The 20,373-nt window shown below is 47.1% G+C and overlaps 1 protein-coding gene across 2 annotated transcripts in view; it reads left to right on the top strand.

Annotated features, from left to right (window-relative positions):
• The first annotated feature begins 874 nt into the window (after window positions 1-874).
• Window positions 875-20,373, top strand: part of exoc4 (exocyst complex component 4) — a 51,646-nt gene continuing 32,147 nt past the window's right edge. Inside the window, exons 1-11 of one of the 2 annotated variants that reach the window (XM_019883163.1) lie at window positions 875-992; window positions 1,394-1,583; window positions 1,650-1,844; window positions 2,845-3,038; window positions 3,924-4,033; window positions 5,660-5,760; window positions 5,828-5,982; window positions 6,644-6,824; window positions 9,884-10,029; window positions 10,191-10,279; window positions 19,101-19,197. In XM_019883163.1, the coding sequence (XP_019738722.1) occupies window positions 913-992; window positions 1,394-1,583; window positions 1,650-1,844; window positions 2,845-3,038; window positions 3,924-4,033; window positions 5,660-5,760; window positions 5,828-5,982; window positions 6,644-6,824; window positions 9,884-10,029; window positions 10,191-10,279; window positions 19,101-19,197 (1,538 nt within the window). In that variant the 5' untranslated portion in view covers window positions 875-912. The remainder of the gene's footprint in view (window positions 993-1,393; window positions 1,584-1,649; window positions 1,845-2,844; window positions 3,039-3,923; window positions 4,034-5,659; window positions 5,761-5,827; window positions 5,983-6,643; window positions 6,825-9,883; window positions 10,030-10,190; window positions 10,280-19,100; window positions 19,198-20,373) is intronic. The other variant, XM_019883162.1, reaches the window with a different exon arrangement.

Genomic DNA, 20,373 nt, shown 5'->3' with positions numbered 1-20,373 from the left:
TATTCAATATTTATGTTGAAGCAGACATTTTTCCAGGCAAAAAAAGCACATTATTTGTGTCCCAACACACATCAACCTGAACAGCATGACCTTGGCCCGCTGTGATTGGGGACGAGAAGGCCAGAAGATTAGGCGGACTGATAGACAGACGGCTTTGGCGATAACAACTTCAAAATTAAACCTGGACCAGAAGAACTAGACTCCCTTCTTTTTCAAAAGAAAAGCGTGACCGTCTTCTCCCTTTTTTTTTTTCCTGGCTCGGTGAGAAGAGACATAAAGATGGGCGACAATGTTATCTCGTCATTCCACCGGCACATCAATCACAGTCTAGACTAGTAAGAATCGACCACCTCCACCCCCATAATCAATGTCCTCTACCATTGCCACCGGTACAGCAAAGATTGTCAGAGATAAAACCAAGCAAAGCCCTGCCAAATCTAACACTGTGGATGCTCTAAATGAAAGAGGCTATTAACGAACTGACAAACACTTGCTTTTCTGCTGCCCTCCCCCTTTTTTTCTTTTTTTTTTCTCGTGAGGGAGATATGGATCTAACTTTCCAATAAAGGAGGTTCTTTGCTGTGATCTGTAGATTCCTGCGAAAATCAATATTGCATTAAAATACATCTCTGGATACAGGATTTAACATGAGGCACAACAAATCTCATCCTTTAAAACGTGAACTGAAAATTTGAAATATTTTTTACATTTATTTATTACTTATTGTTATTATTTTTGTATTTATTTCAAGTAAAACTATTTTTTTTTCTTGCGTTTCACATGTTATACACTGTACTTTTTCAAACCGCGCAGCGACAAAACTACAGTGTGCATTTGAACTTCAACTCCCACAATCCCTCAGTGTTGATGCGCTTCCGGTTTCCGACTTGGTTGCCATTGCAGCTGGAAAAGATGTCTGCGGACACAGGACGATACAGGGGAGCTGTCAACAAAAACAAAGACCCCTCCGGTCTTCTAATCTCCGTCATAAGGTATTGTTTGTCACATATGTTTATTTTGTGAAAAGTTGAGAGAACGCACTCGGAGTCTACTCACGCTAACGGAAGAGCCGCTATCTTCTGCTGAGGCTCTCTTAGTTAGCATTGTCTTCCTGTTTGGCTCAGATAGAGTTCTACTTCATGTCAAAGCTGTTCCATTGGCAATATTTCTTTTCGGAGGAATAAAGTTTGTCTTACGTCGGGTCCCTTCTCCGTCAATATACACATTTGACCCATTTTTTTCGTCTTTGACATCTGTTAAATCCCGTTACTATCGATCTATCTATATGCAAGGTTTGTTTGGGGTCAGATTGTGTTTGAGACATGAAGTAACAAAGTGTTATCATCATATTTGAATGTGTGGAATATCACATTAAATCCGTCTCTCCATCTAGGACTTTGTCCAGCAGCGATGACGTCCAGGACAGGGAGACAGAGAAGGGTCGTCTCGAGGAGGCATTTGAGACGTGCGACCGCGAACTGGACCAGCTCATCGTCCAGCACTACGCCGAGCTCACCACCGCCATCCGGACCTACCAGAGCATCACCGAGCGCATCACCACCTCTCGCAACAAGATCAAGCAGGTAGGGAATACGAAGGATGTCATATGGACTTTCACTACGCTCCTGACATTGCTGTCTCATGTGTAGGTGAAGGAGAACCTCCTGTCTTGCAAGATGCTGCTGCACTGTAAGCGGGACGAGCTGAGGAAGCTTTGGATCGAGGGTATCGAGCACAAGCATGTTCTGCAGCTCTTGGATGAGATTGAGAGCATCAAGCAGGTGCCTCAACGCCTCGAGGCTTACATGGCCACTAAGCACTACCTCCGCGCCACGGATATGCTGGTGAGTGGAGGAGAATTTTGTGGCTTTCAATAGCATTTCACCAAGTGGATCATAAGCTTCTGTGAATCACTGGAAAAAAAAAATCTGGTTTATTGAGCGCAAGCACAAATTGCTTGAATATAAAAATAGCACCTTATTGCATGCCGCATTTCTGTAAATATTTTTTGGTTGGGTGTTTCGATGTTGTTTTTTTACCAACTGGAAGCTCTAGGGACATTTGTACGCATGTAAACATGTTTTTTTTTCACCCCATGCCTTAAAAGTTTATCCTCTGCATCCTCTCATGATGCCAAAGGACCATTTTGTTGCCTTTCAGTCTTTCAGTTTGTGCTGTTCAGGTGCGCCCGCCTTCATTCGATGCGCATTTTGACACACTTGATTGTGATGTCTCTTTCCCTCTGTCGCTCTCCCACACATCCTCTCCTCCGACTTTGGAAATAATTAGTCTAGCGAATAGCGATATCTGCAGGAAAGGGGGCAGGTGGGGGGGGGGAAGAGAAGTAGGATGGCGGCGGGCACAAAAGGAGCATGAAAATCCTCTCCAGCGAGGGCGGAACGAAGCGGAACTTCTTTCCAACCCGCTCTCGCCCGGCCGCTTTGACGCGTTTTCGAAAAGGAGTCGAGTGTTCAAAGTCAGTCGGGACTTTGATTTCATTGATCTGGGCTGTAAGAAATGGTTGGCACCTTTTTTTTTTTTTTTGGAAGACTTCTCCTAATTCCAAATATTCATGAGTCACAGATATAATTTCCCTCCTCGGTCTTACCTCGAAAGAGGTGGATTAGCTGCAAATAACATGGCGTGTATGTTTGAGCGAGGCTTATCTATCTCCAAGGGTTGACAATTAGAATTCAGACTGTGCACTCTCCTCGACGGAACGGCAGTCCTAAGCCTCCTGGTGTTTGGTGAAAAACCTCTCCCTCCTGAATTTCTCTTGATGTCTAAAAATGGTCCATTTCACCCCCCCCCCCCACCAACTGATACTATCCCCATTTCGTTCAGGTGTCGGCAGTGGAGTCGCTGGAGGGCCCCCTGCTGCAGGTGGAGGGCCTGGGTGACCTGCGCCTGGAGCTCCACAGCAAGAAGCTCAACATCCACCTGGTGCTCATCGACGAGCTCCACCGTCACCTCTACATCAAATCCACCAGTCGCCTGGGACACAAGAACAAGGACAAGAATGTGGTGCGCCTTCCGGGGTAAGAGTCGAAAATGCTTCATTAGTAGTTTCGTCCCGCTTTAATCTGTTCATTTTGTGCTGTTTGGATGCTTCAGAGATCCATTAGTAGACCAGACAGTGTTTGTCCAATTGTTGTGTGTGCACTTGTGTGTACAGAGAAATACATCTTCCTTCCCACATCTCGTTTTCTTAGGCTGGTGTTAAAACCCTTTTGTATTTTCATTTTTTTTCTTTGTGCTCACTGTGTCAAAAAGTAGCCTTCAAAGTGGCGCCTTCATTATAAGTTCAAACGAGTGCCAGTTGCCAATTATTTCCTGAATGGACACCAGCCCAATTATGGACCCACAAAAAAAAGTCTTTCTCTATATTTTTCAGGGAATGCCCTCTAGCTCCAGAGACTCAATATTCACCGTGCAACAGCACACATGCGCAATCATTTTGTCCAACTAGCGCTACAATTCCATACGCGGCGGTGTAACATATTAGGGCTAATGCGGCACAGCGACTTTGTTTTGTTTACGCTTTTGTGTTCAGGCATGGGGTGCGTGGGTGCCGTAATTATGGTGGCGGTGGGTCAGCGAGGTACAGTGATTTATTATGGAGGGTCAGTCGGTGACAGGCGCCGGCCTCCCTAACAACCAAGCCAGCCTTCGTGTAACCTCGCTCACTTAGCCAGCCGACGCTTTGTTTACACCGCCTGGACTTGAAAGGGCCTAAATTGCTCCCACCTCCAGCTTAAGGTGTGATAAATAGCTCATTGGGAGGCAGTCGCCTGTGCCCACGCACATACATGCAAGGCGTCGGGGTTAAACAGTAGATTGATATTGTTAACGGAGGGCGGCCGGGCGGGTTTGAATGCGCCACTTCCTGTTTGAGACCTTTGATGTTTTTGTGTGTTCTTCAGCTCTGCGGGAAAAGACCCGTGCAACATGCCGGCGTTGGACATTAGCGGCCTCTGCACCCCACGCAAAATTCTGGATTCGTCGCAGTTCAGCACGCCGGGATCAAACAGCGGTAGAGAATATGCACTCGAATGCACCACACACGAGGGAAGAACCATTTTTAAATGTTTTTTTAATATATATCTATATATATCTAAATATATATAGATATATATGAACAAATAAATTTTAAAAATAAGATTTTAGGCTTGACTTCCCCTTTAATCGTTCAGGGGCGACCACCCACACCACATAAAGTGTGATATGTTGAGTGCCGTTTGCAATCATGATAATGGCGTCATTAGCATCAGCATTTGCATGTCATTATGGGCTTGCGGCGCCAACGTGCAAAGCGCGGCAAGTTTGCCTCATTTCGCGCACCGCGTTTGTCACAACAGCCTCAGCCGCCGTCCTCGTGTGCGTTTCCCGCGCCGACATCATAATCATCTTGTCCGCCTTTATCGGCGTCGTTTGTCATCCGCCGCCGCTGTCGCCGCAGCGTGGGGTGGCCGCGGCGGAGGGAGCGTTGGTGGGCATTTTGCAACGCTCAAACTGGCAACCGGTGCTGATAATGCACGGGAACAAAAATGGGAATTTAATGAAAAAACATTAAGAGAGCAATAAGTTTGTGTCATGCATGCTTCCATTTTTATTTTTTTTCTGACTTTCCCTGTGTGTGTGTGTGTGTGTGTGTGTGTGTGTGTGTGTGTGTGTGTGTGTGTGTGTGTGTGTGTGTGTGTGTGTGTTTTTTTTAATGCGCCTAGCTATTAGCCACTTGTTCAACCTCAGATTTTCACACATTTCTGTGCGTTAGTATTTCTCTCCAAGAAACACATGACAATACCCCATGTCACTCAAGATACATTCGATGGTTGAGCAGGCTCTCATGCCATTCAAAGTCTTTTTTTCGCTACGCTGAGCCCGCGCGTCGTCACGTCGGTGCGGCCCATGAGCTCACGCACGCACAATTGGCCACTAATAGATAATACATTTTTATTCGCGGCAGCCGCCCCGCAGGCCCGCGCGGTAAAAGCTAAACCTCAGATTTGTCCAAATTATTCAAAGAAACCGGCAATTAGCGGGCCCGCAGGCGATAAAGTGCCTGTACGCTGGCGCGCTAACAGCTGTGGTCCGCGGCGCTGCAGCCCGCCTCCGACAGTGGCTTAAGCGTACCGTTTTGCCTAATAGCATTAGAGCACCTCATTCGTAGCCAGTAATTGTCATAATTATTACGCAAACTGCGGCTGAAACGGGGAGAAGAGGCAAAGGCGACCCCCCAAAGTCCATTAACTTGCCATAAACATGAACTCCCCTAACGTGCTCTGACGGGAAATTGGGACGCCGCTTCTCGTGAAAATTGGAGCCTCGCTTGCTCGCAGTTGAGCCACGAATTTGGTTCAGTCATATTAGATTTTTATGTATCGGCTTTGGCGCCTTACGTTATAAAGAAGCTTCTCCTGTGCTTTGCCGGGTCTCTCTTATTGGAGCATGCCTTTTATAAAAGTGCCTGGAGATCAACGTTCTTGTGATTGAACATATACAACGTGAATGGCCTTGCATCTCAGAAGCCCCCGTATCTTTTATACAGTCGTAGTGGAGGTGCGAAAAAAGATGAACGGCACCACAGGGATTTTTTATTTATTTTTTTTTAATCTTATTCTTGCTGTATAAAAATGAGCCAGGTGTGTTTCCCCGCCAGTGCGTGAGCTTCAACAAGACATGCGGGAGTCGAACCAATTAGATCTCCCCGAGGTGGACCCGGAGGAGAACAGCGCAGAGTTTATGGGCATCCTGATCAAGGTACGCGTAAGGAACAAGACAGGATGGACGGGGAACATACAATAAACATCCGCCATCTTTGCCTAAGGCTCTGGCCAAGCTGAAGAAGATCCCGGAGACCATCAAAGCCATCATGGAACGGCTGGAGCCGGAGCTCAAGCAGATAGCGAAGAGGTCCACCACGCAGATCGCAGACCATGCCTACCAGAGAGGGGAGAACGTCGCTCAGGAGAGCCAACCAAGGTGCAGTAAAGAGAAACATTCCTGACCTCGCAATGCATTAAGGCCGCGACATTACTGCGCTAGCGTAGCGTGCGTGCACGTGTGCCAGTGCCCATCACCTCATTTGCACGCGGCGCCGCCTCGTCTGCAAACGCATCTAGTTTTGCCACGCGCTCACTTCCATTTAAAGTCAAGCCCGTGTTGCCATGGAAACTCCATCCGACGTGCCGCTCGTCGCGCGGGAACAATGGCGGCGTCGTCGCACGCTGTTTCTTCCAGCTATGACAAAGAATACGCCGCACGGGTCCCAAGGTATGAGCCGAAAATGCGCCATTTTCCGAGCTAAAGTGTGACTCTAACGCAGCGAGCCCGGTTAATGCAACACGCGTTCCCCTCGGCTTCTCTTTGAAAGTCTTGTCCTTGCGTGGAAAGCGCATAGTTGGGAAGCATGAGCGCCTGTGGCTACTGCCTGTTCCCGAGTAGAAGGTCACATCACCAAACAATAACTGCAATTTTAACTCGACTGCGCGGATGGAAAATGAAAAGGATGGAAGTGTCGAGCAGATGAATCCATGCAAAATATTCAAAGCATACGCGAACGGGCCAAACCGGAGCTTGCATCATGACTCCGTACACCATGCTGGTTGACGTGTTTTAATGACTCTCTGGCACCCCTCCGCAGGCTTCTGCTGGAGTTGCTGGAGCTCCTCTTTGACAAGTTCAAGGCGGTGGCGCAGGCGCACAGCGTGGTGCTGGCCCATCTGCAGCGCATCGCCGTGCAGTGCCCGGGCGGTGCCCACGAGGAGGGCATCAAGCTGTACGAGCAGGCCGACGTCTCTGCCAAGATCCAAGCTGTGCTGCAGGTCAGGTCAACTCGGGAATATGAACAAGCGTGCAGTGAGAAGACAATATTCATGGCCGAACGCTACACTTTTATTTGAAGGTATCGTGTACTCGCGACGGCGGCCGATACCAAGCCAAAACAGGAATCCTCTCACGTGCCCACTAAAATGCAATTTATGTTCATACGGTTTGTGTTAATGCTTCGTTAGAATTGACCCGGATGTCACAATTTAACGCACAATCTCACGTCACCGTTTGTTTCGAAACAATAAACAAATATGATGCACATTCAACTACTAGTAACACTGATTTTTTTTTTCTATGCCGAGGACAATAACACAACAAATATAAGAGCCCTTGTCAATCTCCCCACTTGCTGTTGATTATTTCATCCCGCATTGTCACAGGAGTATCTCAATTTCCCGACACCTCGCGCGCACCTTTGTAATTTCCTCTTTAATCTCATTACTGCCGACGACCGCCGAACATCATAGAGCGGGTATTAAAATGACTTCTGCTTTTTTAGCGCCCCTGTAGAATAATTTTACCGGACACCGAGATGGATCTTATCTCACCACGGGCTGCAGTTGTCGTTATGATGATAGCGAATTGTGGTTTTTGTGAGTCTTAACAAGGAAGATACTTTGCCACATTGGACACTTTGATCGATTGCCTTTTTTTTTTTTCCTCTCTTTCCGCTGGAGCTTTAGTCAAGGTGGAAGGAATCATGAATAGTACCAAATACCACTTGGTGTTAGAGCAAAGCTCTCGGGCTTGCTGCTACACAGAAAAAAAAAATGTCAGGAAAAGTCGACTAGAACATCCGAGCTTTATTTGAGGTGAATCAGATGGCATGTCAATTCAATTCAATATACATTTCGAGCCTTTTCTGCTCTTTTGCCGTTCCTCAAAGTTGCCTTTGCTTTTGGAGATCACGCAGCGGCATCAAAGTGTGAATTTCTTGGATGTGGACTCCGCTTTGATAAGTCCTCCCTATCTCCGCTGCTGAGATTTTCCTTTTCTTCCCGGGGATATCTTTTTGACACATTGCTCCCATTTATTCCCGTCACGAGGCTCCAGTGTGACTTCGTCATCTCGTTTCCTGATCACGTTTGATTTTGTTCCCATTCCTATCTCTCGCCGCAAAATGATTATTTAATTGCTGCGAATTAAATCAGCAGGAGGTCATTTGTGTTTATGTGTAGAAAAATGAATACAAGTCTTGTCTGCGGTCCAAATATGCGCATTAGCCTAGTGAATACGAAGCAAATTGAACTGCGGGCAAGTGCGTGTACAAGACGATCTCTTTTAATTAGATATGAAGAGCCACGTCGCCACCTTGTTCTCGTCCAACATTTTAATCAATCTGTCATATTTACATTTTGCCCGAGCGCGCTGACAACCGGCGTCTCCTCTCCATCACGTCCAACTGCCCGCCTCAACGAAAACCGACATCTGCTGCAAAAAACCCACCAGAGACTTCATCCAAAAAAAAAAAAAAGGCATCAGTGGATGCGATCTCTTGTTGCCGTGCTCGGCGATGTCATCCACCATTTTGCAGCCTGTAAACACGAACGCTGTTAGCATGGCTAGCATGAATACATTATTCGTTGTCATAGGGTTCGGATCCAAAGATGAACATGAGACAAAAGGTCAGAATTCCGGAGTTTATTTCACGGTATTTACATCTCGATGAGAATTTTTAGTTAGCAATCACTCAGTGAGCAAAAGTATTGGAACGAACCCGATGACTTCAACACACTGTTGCAGTCTTCATTCAAACCGCTTTTTCTGCAGCCTCTTTCTTTGCTTCTGGGTGTTTCTACCGACAGTCCCCTCTTCGGGAGCAAAAATGCATGCCCTATTAAGTTAAGATCTGTGATAACTACTTTTTTTGAAGGCGTGTGCGGGGGAAAACGGGTGAACGGAATTAAATGCAAATTGTGCAAATTTTAGCTTTGGACGGAAATCAATTTGGTACACCTGAAAAAAAAAATTAGTTGCACCAGTGCAACCAGCCAGTCATTCATTCGCTGCCCCCGTAATCACCCGCTTATCGCCGTCCGTCCTCTTTCTCGTCAGAGCCCCTCCGTGCGTCTTCTTTTTTCGTCGCCGTCCGGTTAATTGCCTCCAAAGTTCACACCGTCAGCGGGCTAATGCAATTTAAGTGGGGTCGAAAGACCCTACTTCTTCTAACGGGAGCGTTGGCATTTTCAATCGTTTCTCTTTTGGGTTTGCAGGCAAAGGGTGGTGGGAGAAGGGTGGGGGGTGGGGGGTTGCCTGATCATCATTAGTAATTAATTCAGCGACGGGATTAAGAGCAGGGTCGGACGAGTAGCAAACAGCGCCAGACGGCGATTGACACCCATCGATGTTCATTTTCAAACCAAATCACCATGTTTCCATGTGTGCACACTTGAAGGGATGCTATCATGTAACGGCTTTCCAATGCATGGCGACAGGGTTGCTTTCTCGCTCGCCTTAATTACATCATTACGGGTGGGATGGCTCTCCATCTGTCCGGCCATTAGTCCTGCGCCATTCCTGGGCCCCACGTGCGCCGGGCCAAATTAGACACACGCCGGGGCTAAATGGGCCCGCCCCACTAAATGATGGAGCCATTTGATCACGTTGGTGGCGCTATTTCGGAGCATATGTGTCGCACATCGGGCCGAAGATGGCGGTGGGGTGAGCGGGAAAATAGAACGGCTTTTGAAAAATGAGAGGCGAGAGAGCGAGCGAGGATAGAATGATGGAGTGGAGGAAGTTAACTTTTCTCTGTCGGAGCAGATTTGCGATGGGCTCGTCCTATAGTTAGAAGTCGATAAGATTTTTATGAAGGCATGATAAGACATTGATGGATTTGGCCATGGATCATTGGCTAAAAGGAGGACACGGCACGCCGCAGTGGTCATCACACCCGCTCGGTCAGTGGTCAAAAAGTTTGTCTGACTCCCACCGATTGTGATAAATTGCACGGATATAGAAACAGACATCGGTATTCAATTGACGATATCGTCATATTAGTTCTCTTTGAGCTTTCGGAGCTATTTTATGCATCCATGCCGATGTCGAGCAGGTGTTGCTGATGGAGTACCTGGACGTGAAGAACAGCCGCAGCGCGACGGAGCCGTCAGCCCAGCTCGCCTACGCCAGCACGGGGAGCGAGTTTGCCGCCTTCTTTGCCAAGAAGAAGCCACAGCGAGCCAAGCAGTCACTCTTCAAGTAAGGGACCGCGCTCAGCTATTCGAACCACTTGTCACCTGCGAACAATATGATGCACGCCCAAAGAGTTTTTAGAGCCGTTCAAAGCTTTGTGCTTCATTTTCACGTCGCTTTTTATTTATTTATTTATTTTTAAAAATTTTTGGTCAATCCTCCCCTAGGTTTGAATCATCATCCCATGCCATCAGCATGAGTGCCTACTTGAGAGAGCAGAGACGAGAACTCTACAGCAAAAGCGGAGAGCTGCAAGGTGAGAAGGCTGATCGCGGGCTGAGAGTGTTGATGAACATCTGGAGCGGGGAAAAGTGGGGTGGGCGGCGGATGAAGATGGCAGGACGCGATGTGTGAAAAGTATTGACGAATTGCAAAATGGGGTGAGATGAGGCTGCTGAGGAAAGAGAAGGTACGAGCAGATGGACGAGCTTGCCGATGAACGCGTCGGGGGTTATAAATATTTGAGATTTTTCATTACCGTTGGTTCTTCAAGTGGGCTTTTTACTTTGGATGATTTTTTTGTTTGTTTGGTTTTACTCGTTTTAGCGCACAGTGTTCAGAATTTGAATTGCTCTCCGGAATCCGCCGGTTTGACGGGGCAGCTAGCACCTGGACAAAGCAGGTCGAGATGTAACACTGAAAAAGAAAGCGATAGCAGGGTGACTTTGCGGAATACACCCACAGGGACAGACCTTCAAAACCTTCACATGTCCACGCACACACTCGGCAGCGAGCGAGCGAGCGAGCTGCACAGTCAGACCCAGGAGAATCAAAGCTGCTCTCTTGCTCCGACGTCTTCTCTCACCGACTCTTTGCCCGTGACCTTGAGGTTTCACTCTGTGGCGGTGTTTGCCTGCAGCCACTCCTACCTTCACACCGAAGCCCCTGTGGACAATGAAACACAGGAAAAGAAGCAAAGAGACAGACAGCTAAGCTCTTTCGAACCGAGCGCCAAAAATGCCCTAAATTAATTACATTTTGATCTTTGTCTGGTGTCATCCTAAAACAAGGGCTGCAATGATGCAACCATTATCTTGTGACACCCACGTCACTCACCGGGCCAGTCCCCACCTCTTAAAGCCATTCACACTCAAAAGTCACAGATACTACAGCAGAATGTGGGGTTGGCGACCCCAAGTGGACAAAAATAATAACTGCGTGTAACGTGCACGTGTTTTTTGTAATGCAAATTCAAGGTTTCTCTGATTCATCAATTAGCTGGATTTTATTATAATTTTATTTTTTACCTTAATTCAGTTCGTTGGAATTCGTATTTAGAGCAAGTTTGTTCGTTTTTATTAGTTTGTGTTTTGGGGGGGAAAATGCTTTATTTTTGTTTGGTTTTGATTCGTTTGAGTATGAGTTTTAGGTTTTTTTAAAGTGGTTTTTCACCCTGCGCTCATAAATGTTGGATAAAATGTTGCCCAATCTGGACGAGACGGATTTGGGAAAATGTATTGCCTTTAAGCGTGTGTCCTCGCCGAAATGAGGATAGGAATATCCTTGGATGAAAGTCAACCGACGTATCCAGGGTGCTAAAGACGTGATGCGCAAAGACAATAATGCAAAAGCGTTGTCATTACTTCTGAAAATGATGATGAAAATCCGGGTTGACAAGCAAATAAGCTGTTCCCTTGATCTCAAATCCCGCAACATGAAATACTATGACAAGCGTTTGAGTCACAAACACGCATTCATTCAAAGTACAATACAAAGATGTTGCCGTACTCCCTAAAATTCATTAATCCGGTTGCTATTCTGCTGACTGAATGCCATTCCTTCCTTAGCAGGAAGGAGCGGCACTGATCAACTGTGGATAAAGGAAAGAAAAAAAAACTCAAATAGGCTTGAAATAACAGCTCACTTTTTTTTCCCCCTTTTTTTTTTTTTTACCCCACCTTCCATCTGTCTGCACCTCAGAAAAGAACAGGGAGGATTTGTCTTTGCGTCTTTTTTTTTTTTGAGTGGCTGAATGCCTCGAAGCGTTCATAAGAAGATGAGATTTCTCTGGGCTTTCATTTTACCTGTCACAATGCGCCGCGCCGTCCGCAAAGAGCCCGAGCCCCCAGCCTTTTGAACGGCCGCAACGGGATTGAAGCAGTAAGAAATCATTTAGAAAGTGAAATAAGTCCACCGCGTGTGGAAGGACGGAGGAGGGGAGGTTAAAAGTCATTGTTTTCATCAGGGTCCGGCGAAGAAGCCATTAAGAGATTTCTGAGCGGGAGAAATTAGGTGGGGTGAGGAAAAAAAAAACATGCATTGAAGACTTCATCCCGCATCAAATGAAATTGGGAGGAAAAGGCGCCTGAAATGAGAGATGGAGTTGATGAGTTCTCGTGGCTGCGGGATTTACTCGCCGCTTTGAGCTTAGTCAAGTGTATCTCGACGCTTATTTTAAGTCGGTCGTGTTAGAAAGTCAGCTTGCAAACCGCCGCGAGTGGAGGGTTGATTGCGGGGGAATCCTTTGGGTACAAGTTTGGCGATTTGAAGTTGCACTCCGAGGCCACAGCATGAAGTACACCGAATTACATCGAATAGAAGAACAAAATTGAACATAATCTGACTTTGCAAGACATGATAGTTTGATGATGATTATTCAGAGCTTTTAGTCACATTTGGCGTCCCTTTTGAGTTTGTAGAAAAAAAATATTATTGCAGTACTGTTCCACATCACGGCAATAATAAACATTAAATGAACACCAATGGGATGTTAGTCTCCAACGGCAAACAGACCGATTTGGGGCCGGGGAAAAAATAAGTCGGAAGAGTCGACAAGGAGACAGGCATATACTCTTTATCCTCTGTGAAGAGCGACCAGTATTACCGCAGCTTGCTCAATTCAGTGCAATGGCCAACATCCCCAAACGTCTCATCAGGAGCAATTATGGGCTTCACTTTCTCGCTCAAGGGAAGGTGGTCCCTCGGGGAGTGGGTGGGGGTTGGGGGGGGGGCACGTTGAGCTTTTAATCAGCACGTCTGTGCGATAAAAGGGAACCAGCAGAAGAGCTATGTTTGTTTTCATATTACTCTCACTTTTGAAATGAACGCGCAATATATGTAATTTATCATTTGAGCGGCGAGCGCCTATGAAAGTAACGCATGCCAACGCACGCCCGGGAAGACATAATTGCCTCTCTCGCACTCCGCCACGCCTCATACGCTTCAATTAACGCTCAGGTCTTTATTACGGCTCCATATGTAGCCATATGTACCGCATTGTGTGTGTGTGTGTGTGTGTGTGTGTGTGTGTGTGTGTGTGTGTGTGTGTGTGTGTGTGTGTGTGTGTGTGTGTGTGTGTGTGTGTGTGTGTGTGAGAGAGAGTCTGGATGTCACAGTGCGGCTGTTTACTTCACACCAGACCACCTCATGCACTTTCAATCACACGTTGGATGAATAAATGATGAAAGTTACAATTTTCCAGCTGTAGATCTGTTCCCGTGCCCCCCCGCCCCACTTCGCTGTTGTGTGTCCAGCCGGCTGATGACAACGGAATAGCCCGTCGGTCATTTTGGAGGTGAAGCGAAAATATATATTTTCTCTTCCCACCCGTTCACCGCGCTAAGGCAGTAATATATTTTAAAAATGCTATTTCGCATTGTGTCACGGCCGGTCAGTGTGTCGCGTGTAATATTGTCTTGCTCCGGGGAATGTTTGAAGTGACAATCATACCGCAGCCATAAACACGAGCGTGCCCGGCATATGCATGCAAATCAAGGCACATGCTCGTGACCTCCCCCTCCGCGCCTCCGAGATGTTCACATCTTCCACTCTGAATGTATTTCACACATTTCTCCTTTTGATTTTCAAAAACATTGGCGCAAGCAATCTAATTACAAGCCGCTTTACCCGCCCCCAGCCCTTCTGATATGAGAAAATAAGAAAAGTTGTGTGGTGTTTATGTACAAAACCGCAGCAATCTCTCGAGAGGAGGCAGAACTGGGGAGGGCGGGGGGGTTGGCGAAGTGGTGTTCTATGTTAAGCCGCTTTGTACACGGCGAGGCCGGGGACAGGAGGTGCAAATGGAAAAAAAAGCCTGGTGAGAGATGTGGCGATCTGTGATGTTTGCATTCTGTTGTTGAAGATGACCACTTTCTAGCCGTAATATTATGTGTAAAATAGGGATTGAGCAACACAAGGTTGCGAGCTGTGAGCTAGCTTAGCATAGCCTCCCATTGCTAATTAGAAGGTGTTGTCATGCCGCTGCAAGTGGTCGAGCATAGACACAGCAACCATTTTTTCATTCATTCATTTTCCGAACCGCTTGATCCTCACCAGGGTCGCGGGGGGTGCTGGAGCCTATCCCAGCCGTCTTCGGGCAGTAGGCGGGGGACACCCTGAATCAGTTGCCAGCCAATCGCAGGGCACACAGAGACGAACAACCATCCACGCTCACATTCACACCTAGGGACAATTCAGAGTGTTCAATCAGCCTACCATGCATGTTTTTGGAATGTGGGAGGAAACCGGAGTACCCGGAGAAAACCCACGCAGGCCCGGGGAGAACATGCAAACTCCACACAGGGAGGCCGGAGCTGGAATTGAACCCGGTACCCCTGCACTGTGAAGTCGACGTGCTAACCACTGGACTACCGGGCCGCCGACACAGCAACCAATGCACTTTTAATCATTTGTGGACACCCACGTCACTCACCAGGCCAGGCCCCAGGGAACAGCCAGTCAACTCGAGTTTCTCATTCGTCGGCGCCCACGTCACTCACCAGGTCAGCCCCTGGCTTTTAAAGGTATCGAAAAACAAAAAGTCACAGATAGTACGACTACTAGAGAACCTGAGTTTGGGCATAAATAAAGCCTGAACCTCACATGAATAATGTTGGTGTTTAATAATGCAAAATCTTTTTTTCATTATTAATCGATTGGGCTAATCAGTCGACTACTTGATTCCAAAAATATTTGCTCGCTGCAGCATTCATACAAAGCGCAGCTGTCATAACATTCAGAATATTTTTGGATGATTCATCCCCTTGAGTCCTTTTCCTCTCGTCCACGCACGGCGATCAATACCCGACTTCCCCTGATCTCGCCATGACGGATTAACATATTCATAAAGCAAACCTCTGATGAGATTCGAATTTTGTCGACGGGAAAGAAAAAAAAAGGTCGATTTGTTCTTATTGTTATGGGATTTTTAAATGCCAAGGGCGCTTGCCTTTGCCTTGCCTTGCTCTTTTGGACATATCGAATGTGAAGCCATAATAGAAATACATTTTGCCGTTCCTTTGCCAGCAATTCTGTGCTTGTGTCACAAGGATGACGGATGAGGTCTTACCGAGGTGGTCAGAGCGCATGCACGGATACCGGTTATGTCATATGTAGCACGTAAGACACTTGCTTATAGTCGAACCACACGTCGTGCGTATTTCTCGACTCTTTTCTGACACCCCCCGCGCTCCCCAAAAAAACGTTTTCTAACATATTGTGTGTAAGTTGCCAGAAGGCAAAGTAGGACAAAAGTCTTTTCCAAGTGACTCGCTCGACAGCAGACGGAGATTACAACAAGGTCGACAAAGTTTGCACATGCGACGAAATTTAATCACAGAGAAAGAGCCGGTATACCCCCCCCCCAGCCCCCCCACCCCAAGCCGAACCTAATTTCAATTAGCGCAGGAGGTCCTGTCGTCATTGGCAGCTTTGAGCGGCACCTCTGTGTTTACTTTTCATTTCGGCGCTGCCAAATGGAGGCAGGAAAGGAAGTTGGAATCGTGGGCATCCAGATTGAAGCATCCGTAGGTGTTGGCGTAGCTCATGAGCACGCAAAACTTGTTTGTGGCAGCATGTAACAGGTTTCTCAGGTGAGAACGCCTGAAGTTTTGTTTTGTTTTGTTTTGTTCTCACTTTAGTGCGATGCCAGGCACCACGCAATTCCGAGTCCTTTAGTTAGAATGTCGAGTTTTTAGAGCTTACATTATAGCACATTTAAAGCGCGCTGAATATTCCCTGTCAGCCATACAAGCCTGTACGTTGTTGTCACAGCATCACTGACAGCCGCCCTCTCAGTCAAATCCGCAGGGCCGTGCGAAAACACACATTCAATAATTAATCCCGCTCATTTCACGCCCCGATATATTTATGCTATTATTTATTTATGCTATTAATTCTCATCAGAGACTTGGGTTCCCCTGGCTGGCGGAGCACGGGCTTCAAATTAATTTTAATAATGGAAAGCTCTCATTAAGATCCAATCAGACATGAAGGCTTGTCTGAGTGTAATAGGATGGCCCCAGCACTTGACCAAAAGATTCATGTATTATTGAGGCGCAGGTGTCAACCCTGGATGAGCTGATTTGATGATAAAGTGCAACTCCCTCAGCAAATAGGTTAAATGTTGATGACAAATGAAAAGGCAAAGGACAAAAATCACATTTTGGTATGGCAGGAAGCAAAAAGCAAAGCATGAAACAGGAAATCATCCTATGAATGAAAGATTCTTCCATCCGCAAGTTTGACGGCTCTTAACTGGAGCACGTAAGAGGGAGCATATCATCCATACCGCTGGCTGTGAACTTTGGAGTTCTTTTCAAGATTCTGCTTTTTGTTTTCACATCTCCACATGGTCTCATGCTGCACCTGCCTTGTGCATCGGGTTAGCTGACCGAGGACCAATCACAATCGCTGTCCCGTTTTTAAAACCGACGTTTATTCCTCAGCATTCAACACAGCATAGACAATCATCTTTTGAAAAAAAAAAAAAGAAATCCAATATTTTGATATGTGTTAAGGTTGAGAAAAGTAATAACTCACCCCTTGACAGATGTACCTGTAGATGAATACAACAATGACTTTGATATGACTGTTTCGAGACAGGCTCTGCAAACAAAATATTGCAAAAATACACCTTGACATGTCGCTGAGTGACACACTTGTAAATGAGGGATTATATCCTATCTTTACTCATCTCTTTACTCCTTCCCTGGCACATGCTTCTACGTGCATAGTCAAATATCCAAAGTCTCAGGAGAGCCAGACGTGGCGTTTGATATTACTCTTTTTTTTTTTTTTTTCTCACCGCCTAAATCTGGTCAGGGGCCGGAATTCATCGCAGGATCAAACCAACTTTTTCTCATCAAACCCAGGAAAGTGTGGCTAATGCAATTTCACTAAGTCACTGACTGACTTGATTACATGTGGGCCGGGAGGGGGGGGGCGCGGATGCCAAGGCGCCAACAAGGGTGGCTGGCTGGAGCCTTGTGCGTTGTAGGTAAGTATGCGGAGATACTGAAAAGTGTACTCAAGATTCAGCCGCATTAAGATTCATTAGGATTCCTCCCCGTTCTCGCGCTAAGCCGTCCCTCCTTCCACACGCCGCTAATCCCGGATGCGCACCAAAGTCCAGACCAACAAAAACATTTTTGCCCCAATTATGTGGCGACGGCTGGTAGCCGTCGGCCGCCATCCTGACCCTGTCACGTCCAGACAAGTCTGAAGGAGCCCCATGCATATTAATGCCTCCCGCTTATTTAATATTCATCGGTGTTATGCCCTGTTGGCAGCTGCTCCCAGACCCTCATGGATCAGTGAGGCTTCCTCCTCGCCTGCCTCGTCTGACACTGTTGCAGATGTTTAGAGCGTGAAATTAAATTGGTCATTGTCATCGGGGTCTACGCGCCGGGGAGTTTCTTGTTTGCGCACGTGCGATGCGGTTCACGGTTGGACAGGTGAAGAAAACTTCCCGGAAATCTTCAAAAGTTGGGCAAAGGATGGAAGATGAGCACTCGGGTGGCAGCTTGGGTTGTCCTCCTCTAATTGAGTCCTAATTGAATTGGCACCGAAACGGAGAGTCACGCAGGCGGCCGCGCCGTTAGATGACGGCAGATCAAAGTCAGAAGTTCTTCCGTTTGAAAGTTGGCAAAGGAATAAAGGCCGACCTCGTCACTTCTCATGAAAATTCACCCAGTGTTGTCCCCCGTACGTTTCAAATAAAACATGTTCGATTAGAAATGCATTATTGAGCGCAGCCTAGGGAACAATAGCTTGATATGCATTTGAATGCATCCCGCCGAGGTAATACGGAATGCGTTTTGGCACAGCGTGGAGGTGTCTTTGTGTTCCATCACATAAGCTTTGCAAGGCCATATTGAAAATGGAAATGGAAGAAGAAGAAAACACAGGGCCCGGGCTTTGTTCCAAAAACTCACTTTGCCTATCGCCCATCTTACACCTCTCGGAAGTTTCTCATTAGCTCATTTAAAGTCTCGCAGGACTTTACATCTTGCCGAATCACAATTTGCTCGCAAACGCCGTGCGCGCCTTCAACCGTGAATTGTATTCCTCCAAGACGCGCATACCTGAACACGCGCTCATTCTTTCCGCCGCTCGGTTTGCCGTATCGACGGAAAGCCACAATTCCGTCTCCCGCCAATTATATCGATTACTTCAGCATGAGCGCGGGTAATGAGCTTCAGTGTTCTTTCACTCCCCCGTGATATGCGCCTCGTCCCCTTTTCTGCATGAAACGCCAACCCCGATCTGCCACCCCATTGCCCCAGTGGTGTTTCTGTGGCACCAATGTCGGAGCTTGTTCCCCTGATTTCCTGATTAGCCCCTGTTAGCCGAGGTGGAGCGTGGATATGCATTTGTATTTGTGACTCCGGGTCTTGATTTTCACACAGAATCACGGTGGAAAAGGAGTCAGTCATAAAAGACTCGAAATTGCCTTGAAATAGATTTTCGTCGTGACCAGCATAAGGTGTCGCTAGAAGTCAACGAGAATAGGCTTCGGCTGCCCGTGAGATAAGATGGATGGATGTTTACTTATCATTTCATTCCTGATATGATCGAGGGTGCAAGGCGGTCTTCAATTGCCTGCGTCACATGCGCAGCTGACGATATCATGCACAAGGGGGGATCTTGCAGTTTACCTGTATAAACACCCTTTGCGTGCGCCAGTCGAATGCACAGAACCCAGCGACTCAATTTCTTCCGTAATTTCAAGGCGAATCAATGGAGCCGTTTTGATTGACCGAGAGTCGGCCGCGTTCCGTTCCACAATGGCTCACAACGGCGCAAACGCCGTCCAGTACTACGAGTGTGTTTGATCGGGTCCTCCTTTGTCTCTGTAGGCGGCGCCGATGACAACCTGATGGAAGGTGGAGAAATGAAGTTTGTGTGCAAGCCTGGAGCGAGGAACATCACCGTTATCTTCCAGCCTCTTCTCAGGTACGCCACTTTCTACGATATGTCTACAAATTAAAACGAATCAGTGGAAAATGGAACTTACTTAGCCGAGAAGAAACGCCAACACTCAAGATGTCAGAGACCTGGCACGTGACTCAAGACCAGTAAAAATCAAACCAATTCGATTACGAAGCCTCTTAGTGACCGCGCATTGATTGGTGACGTTTTAACGTTGATCGACTCACCGTAAATCGGACTCGATGTAATGCACTGGACCCCCGGTTAGACATGTTTTGTTGATACCCTCCAGCAATTGGAATCGACAGCCGTCTTCGCTTTTACTTCACATTAGATTCAAGTCTTTGCAAGGCCTGCCCGTTTTCTACACAACTCCCGGGAGATTTGCGCCAATCTAATAAAGAAGACGCCTAATTGAATTGTGATGCTCTGATACATTACCTTCAAGGCTCCATTAAAGCGAGAGGGTTCTTATTTCCTCCCCGCACCATTTGACGCCACACAATGTCTATTTAGATTGCACACGGGGTGGGATGATTGTCGCGTTTTGGCAGAAGCGCCGAGCTTCGAAAATGCTTTGACGCGAAAAGCATCGCGATGGAGCCACCTGTGGAGAGCCGTGGCGAAACTCGGCCGATTTGGACGGAGACTCAATTTGCAGAGACGGAGTGACCGGTAAACGCCGCATCGGAAGTACTTTCATGACCCTTCCTGCAGAAAACAAACTATCCCAAACAAAACGAAACAACAAAAAAAACGACTTGCCGATGCCATGTTGTCGATAATGGTTTGTATCAATCACTTGGAGATGCTGAGCACTCCTCTCCTTGCGACGAGACTGCGAGCGCCGCTGGCACGCCGGGGCTTACAGATGGTTTTCTAATGGCGCAGCTATGCTGATGGATCGCTAAACCTCCCCGCAGCCAACCGCGCAACTCGCGGCGGCTTTTAATGACAAAAGCATTCGGCACTGCACACAAGCTGGCGAAATGAAACCTGGGCAACTCATGCCAACTTGTGTCATTCGTCAGTTTGTTGAGTTTTCTTAACCCATTCGCTGCCGCCAGTTTTCACTGCATGACTCGAGTTGAAAACTGTGGCTTTTTTTTTTTTTATGTGCCGTTCATCATTCTCTCCATGAACTGCGTTATCTTTTCTGACGGTTGCAGCACACACTTCGGACCACCTTCCGTCGCGCAT

The sequence above is a fragment of the Hippocampus comes genome, unplaced genomic scaffold (genome assembly GCF_001891065.2).
Source record: "Hippocampus comes isolate QL1 unplaced genomic scaffold, H_comes_QL1_v1.1 scaffold38, whole genome shotgun sequence".
Classification (NCBI taxonomy): Eukaryota; Metazoa; Chordata; class Actinopteri; order Syngnathiformes; family Syngnathidae; genus Hippocampus; species Hippocampus comes.
Note: the sequence above shows the minus strand (reverse complement) of the source record. Positions and strands in the feature narration are given on the sequence as shown.